General features: G+C 28.3%; 1 protein-coding gene across 9 annotated transcripts in view; it reads right to left on the bottom strand.

Annotated features, from left to right (window-relative positions):
- Positions 1-81: 81 nt before the first annotated feature.
- The window catches only part of LOC108684076 (serine/threonine-protein kinase MARK2-like), a 103,446-nt gene continuing 96,760 nt past the window's right edge, over positions 82-6,767 (bottom strand). For 7 of the 9 annotated variants that reach the window (XM_018188135.1, XM_018188134.1, XM_018188129.1 and 4 more), the window contains 3 exons: positions 3,009-3,050; positions 1,633-1,744; positions 82-1,478 (listed from right to left, as the gene is read on the bottom strand). In XM_018188135.1, coding sequence (XP_018043624.1) covers positions 1,260-1,478; positions 1,633-1,744; positions 3,009-3,050 — 373 coding nt within the window. In that variant the 3' untranslated portion in view covers positions 82-1,259. The remainder of the gene's footprint in view (positions 1,479-1,632; positions 1,745-3,008; positions 3,051-6,767) is intronic. The other 2 variants (XM_018188136.1, XM_018188130.1) reach the window with 1 other exon arrangement.

A 6,767-nucleotide genomic window follows, 5' to 3' on the forward strand; every position in this document is an offset into this window, starting at 1 on the left:
AAAACTCTCTCTTGTCGTCTATGATAAAAATAAAAGTATTAATAACAATAATTATTACATATTTTAATCATAATTGGCTAATGTCTATAGTGCTGCGTATTTTCAAACTTATGCTATAGATAAAAAAAGGTAAAGTATATCATAAAAACGTTCGAAAAAAAATAAACAGTTGCATATTGTGCAACATTGAAATAATTCAATTCATTATTCGTTCATGGCGCTAATGCATTGTAAATGATAGATTCTCGTTGATACAGAACGCAACACATGTTTCTCGGTTCTGTAAATTTGTCAAATTATTTACAGGCAAAATCTCCATTAGTAAAATTTTACATACAAGATACATAAGATTAGAAGAAAAACAGGAAGTTACAGAGAAATCTCTTGACGTTGTAGATGTATTGCTTCTTTTATCTTCCATATCATCGCGTTGTTTTATTATACAAGGAACGCTATCGCCATGAAAAACAAAATAGTTGAGAAATGTTTTATTAGGCACATTTAACAATCTGATTGAATCGATTCTACTTTAATCTTTCAACATCTTACGATAGTATACGCGGTAAGTGTTCAACATTCTAGAGACATATCAATTTGAATGCAGTTACCTTCAACGTCAAGAATAACATGAAATATAATACTGTTTAAAAATGAAGCTATACTTCATGACAGATGTGACGAATTGTTCGATAATTGGGAAAGCAGATCAACCTGTAATGACTGATTATTTTCGTTCAGATGCACATCTTGTTAACAACAAAAATTCAAAACTAATAATATAGATTATTGTGTCTAATACCAGCTTCTTTGTACGGTTGATCAGGTCAGCTGGACCGTCTTTCTTATCTTTCGTTCTTTCCCTCTCTTTTTCTCGCTCGCAAAGCGTTACGAGGACCCGATCTAGTTCTCCATTTTGGCACTCGGGAGTATTTGAATACGTATTAGTCATCACGGATCACAGTTTCAAACTTTTTTCGACGAATCGTTAATAGCGGTACCTCCAACGCAGAGGAGACGACAAACACATGAAGATCTTTATCTTTCTTTCTCTCTTCTCTCTCACCTGACAATGATGTTCGTCGACTGGGACGGAGGAATCGCATTTAAACGAATATTTCTTGGGTATCGGATTCGGAGTCGGAGTCCCAGAAGAAGAAACAAGAGTAAAACTCCTCGGTGACCACCGCCACTTGGTGGCTACGTTCACGAGGTCGTTATGGGTTGGCGCGATTGGCGGCTAGGGCGCCTGTAGCCGACAGTCACAGCTTGAGTTCGTTCGCGATTTTGCTGGCAATATTTTTAAAACCGATTGATGTGCCGGAGATACGTTTGAACCGTACTCCGTTCAGGGAAAGTCGTGGCAATTTGCAGACCTCGATCTCCCACTGTACTTGGCTGTCCGTCGCTGCCTCACCGTGCGCGCACAGTAACAGGAATCGCTCACGCTGTTCGTACTGGCATTTATTAGCATCCAACACCTGGAAGAAGATAACGCATCTAGTCTCCCATATATAAATGTTATATCATCCGTCTCAAAGAGATAGATGTAAACAAAGGCTCGTCTCTATATTCGTAAAATATATTGCCTTCGATAACATTCGGTAACATAAACGTGCTTCTCTTTTTCAATACCTTTCGGATCTCGGACATTATTTCATTAGGATCTCGACTACTGGTAGTCTTCATACTCCATGTGAAGCGTAGACTGCGCGGTTTGACTTGTTCGTCGTTAGTAGTAGCTCCGCTGTAACAAAAAGATATCTTAAACCCGTTCAATTATCTAAAGCAATTCCAGTAGTACAGGTTTCACAATTACGAATAAATTTAATACGGCGGTATAAATCCAACAATAAAAAAAAATTCTCCATCACGTAGCAAAATTCCGAATACTTCTACATCATCATGTAGCGAAATTCCGAATACTTCTACATTTGCACATTTTTTTTATGTCTAACATTATGAGAGTGTTTTACGAATTCACAAATTTATCTAAATATTTCTCATGGGTACTGTTTTTATCTATTATTAGAAATTATAATATATTATGGTTTTATGCATATTAGGATCAAACTAAAAGTTACGAAATATATCGAATCATGTAAAATGTCGATCTTGTGCAGAATGTGATATGTTATACATTGAAGCTTCAAGCTTGCTGCGATTGTAGCGCAAAAATAAATTCTTAATCCGCTTAAAAGAGATTCTAAGATATAATGTTTATGTTAATGCTAAAATCTTTGCAAGCTGCCGATAGATAAAATATAATGTAAAATGGAAATTCATCCAGAATCAAACCCTATGGAGAATTATAACATACATGCGTGACATGCAAATCATTATTTATGTCATAAATTTAATTACAATTTTAGTGTTGCATACATTTACATTTATAAGTAAAGAACACTTAAAAGTGAGTTACACAAAAGACAAAAGTTATATGTGAATCGTTGCAATCTTGAACATATATTAGGTATACTAAGTCATATACTATCGTAATATCAAGTTTTGGGATATTTTTATGATAATAAATAATAATGAGAAAAATATTGTAATTTATATGTGACTGATGAAGTATGTAAATAATAAGTAAATTGAAAGTTACTAGGCAAAAATGACAAGAATCAATCCAGTATGTTTCACACATGTATATATCACACAAATCATTTTATGTTGATAATTATATGTAATTAGAATATTTCTTTCCACAGAGTTTTAATTTTAAATTAAAATATAATTTTTATGTTTGCATAATTAACTAAAATATCAAATATTTTTGACGGACAATATTAAATCACTTTACAAAATATGCATATTATGTTACACAAAGATCATTGTAAATATCAACGAACGTGCATTAAATATTATATTCTATTTAAACGAATATACGCGAAAGTACGCGTCATACATTAATAATGATCGACAACAAAAAGTTGGATGTACGAAAAATCAAGGAATAAATGAGTGAAATTAGAATACGGATAGTGGTATTATGGTATGTAACAACGTACCTCACTACTAGGTGCTTGGGGGGTACGGATGGGTCCATGGGGCTGAAATAACAAAACAAAGGCAGTTGCTAACAAACACTAAACATGATAAATTAATCAAATTGTCATATGTATAACAACCATCACCATCCTGTCACCATTGCACACTGATTATGACACATAAAATTATGATGTGATGAGCTTAGAAAAATTTCTAATAGAAGTCATATATTGATATTTTCAAAATTACATATAAGTTCTTATAAAAATTAATGAAAATATAAGGATGTGTAATGTTGATGTGAAATCTCATATCACGCTCATAAACGTTATTGTTTAAAAGAAGATAACTGTTTTTTTTTTTTAAGAAATTATGCAAATTATGATTCTTTGCCTAAAATAATTTCTAATTTCTGATACGATGTACCAAAGGATGAATGTGTTGTGTAAATGTACAAAAAGAGCCCAATTCACACATAACACATTCCTATCGAGTTACATGCATCGTGAACGCTATAAGATATATTTTCGCACAGGCAAAAACATTCCTTTTATGTATACAAGGATTTAGAAATAAATTAATACAACATATACAAGACATTTTTGACATATTTATTAATGCGAATTTATTACTATTATTGCTCCTTAAAATTATTAAATAATATCTCTATTTTGTTTATATATTATAAGCTGTTTACTGCCCTCCATAAAATCTAAATTAAAAAAATTTCTAAATTAGATTCTTTAAATAAAATGGATTGACTATAATTAATTGAATATCCTAAGGATCCTTTCTGGATGCTTGGACGGGCACGTAGTTGGAGTGCAGCAAAGAGCATAATCACTTAAAGACATGTTATATTTATATAATTTGCAAATTTTTTTACCTCATGTTTTGATATCTTTAATATGACGTGGTCTCTTTTCTCTCTCTCTCTCTCTCTCTCTCTCTCTCTCTCTCTCTCTCTCTCTCTCTTTCTCTCTCTCTCACTTTCTCCTTTAATTGTTCAATATTTTCTCTTTTCTTATTTTCATATACATTAGTTTATTGGGTAATCTTAGATATTACATTTTATTACTTTTATATATAATATATATAACTTTCTAATATCACTTATGTATCCGAATATCGATAAACATGTGACAAATACAAAAACAAATTCTAATAATGATTTTAAACATTCGTTGAAAATATACTATATCAAAATACTAAATATATCAGGATACATTAATTGTGCAATCTCAGGAGATGTAAATGAAAAGTTAATTGGAAATATTTTATATCATACAATAGAAGTAAATGTACGATTTTTTAAATATCCTTTATATAAAAGAATATAAAAAATCATCAATGTCTTAAAAGATCAGAGATGATAAAATTTCTCTGATTTGTTACAAATAGGATAACATATTCTTAAGCAGCCCGAGGCCATTCTATAGGATACGCCATAATTCGTTAATAAACGTATAATAATAGTTATTTGCCACATAAATGTAGATGCTTTGCGTTGACCAGATATTATTAATAAATGCTATTGGCAATGACTGTGGAAGGATTAATGCATTAATTTATCGTGTAACGAGATATTTGAAATACACAATATTATATAGGAAAAGGCACGTATCTTCGATATTGGGGTAACACATGATCACAATTCTCAAATTTATAATATATGCAAAACCAATACCTGTACTTAGTATTGAAATAAAGTTAAATCGCAGATATATCATTAATATTTTTAATAGCTACACCTCTTATACTAAAGGATTATGCGTAATATCTTGTTTTTGTAGTTTCCATTAAAAATATGGTAGATAAGTGTGATTTCTCTCATATATTAAAAAATATATATATTTCTATGATAAATATGACATTTATAAAAGGTAATCTTGGGTAAAAGCTATTATAAATGACAATTAATTTAATTGGATTTTTAATATTACATTGTACTAAGCACAGCATTGCTCTTTAATAAAAAATTAGCATTAACACTTCTCTTTATTGTTATACAGTAAAATTATCAAAGACATACGTGCTTAAATATTGTATATTTCTAATAATTAAATAATGATACAATATGTATATAGATTAGGATACATTAATCAATATACAAATAAATGAAATACCAATTAATTATGGTCTGCCTGATCAAATAATGTTCAATTATATGTCGCGTTCTCAATAATTTATACAATACAAATTAATATTTATTAACAAAATAAATTAAAGCAAGATAGATAAAATTGAATTGCCATTGATTGCAATCAAATAGCACTCTAATTATAATGTACTAGTCAATTTTGAGATCAACCTCGGAATAGTATTTATAATTACCACTTTGCAGAAATAAAGAATCATTCTGGTGGATTAATATATGTATGGTGGATAAATATAAGTATTAAGTATTTTTATATATTAACCTGTTGCTATTTGTTTACATAATCTCGACAATGAAAAATTTCGGATAAAAATAAGTTATACTTTAATTAATCGCATTAAAAAACATGTACTTTAATTAAAGTGAAAAGATAAAGTGGAATGCCTGATATATTTTTTTACATATCTTCATATTTGTTCAATCGAAATATATTTGCATTTAACAAATTGAGTCAGCTAAATAATGTTCAAATATAAATGCAATTCTTATATTGACATTAAATAGAAAATATAAACATAAGAATCAATTAAAAAACAATATAATAAAAAATAAAGTATACTAAATTGTAAGAATCGTTTTTTCGTAATATTGCAAATAGAATTAATTAGCTCCTTTGTCTATTTAGATTCTTTCATTCTTGCAAAGACATATGTTATTTATTATAATTTCAAAATTATCTATAAATAACAAAAAAATATGAAGCTGCATGATACTTCGGAAGAAAATGTTGTAGCTATGTCAATATCTGTACATACATATGTATATATTATATGACAACATACATATCCATTCGTTTTAAAAGACATATTTCCTTGAATTTCATTTTAGTGAAAGAATCAGTACAAGAAGCCAATATATAGACTTATTAATGACATTACAAGAAATCAAATATGTATTCCACGCTATCTTTGAAAAAGGAATCTATGCTGGATATAAAAAAAAAAAGGAAAAAAACAATATATATATGTCATACAGCAAAAGCATAAAATCAGTAATAGTATACATTTGTTATTTCTAATTTGGGTAAAATGTGTATACAAATTATATATTAGGTGAGGGAAAAAGTTCGTGGCGTTTTTTTAATGCCAACGGGATTTTAATCTAACGGGAAAAATGCCACGAACTTTTTCCCATACTTAATATATATATGCGATTAAAAATATTGTTTTGTTTAGTTTATTATGATCTGATAAATAGAAAATATTTCATTAAATAACATATTTATTTACTTCTTGTATTTAAAAAAAATTCTTTATTTAGTTTTATGTAAGATATTTATTTTAGATATAATCAATAATTATGACATTTTTGTTCAAAACATTATAGTACAATATTTTATTATTGTTTCAATTAGGAATATTAAATTGCATAAGTTTAATTTCGTAAATAATTTTTTAATCAAAATGTGCACGTAAAAATTTAGATTAGTATGCTTTTACTAAAATTTAAATAAGAATATATGCTTATAAATGTTGTTTATTAGTCATAATAAACATATTCATTTTATTTTTTTTCCTTTAATCTTAACTTTCTTTAACCTTAAATAATTGTATACATTTATTAGTAAATATATACAATTATTGAATTTATATGCTTTTACCATACATATATATATATATAT

Source organism: Atta colombica, unplaced genomic scaffold, assembly GCF_001594045.1.
Source record: "Atta colombica isolate Treedump-2 unplaced genomic scaffold, Acol1.0 scaffold126, whole genome shotgun sequence".
In the NCBI taxonomy this organism is placed as follows: domain Eukaryota; kingdom Metazoa; phylum Arthropoda; class Insecta; order Hymenoptera; family Formicidae; genus Atta; species Atta colombica.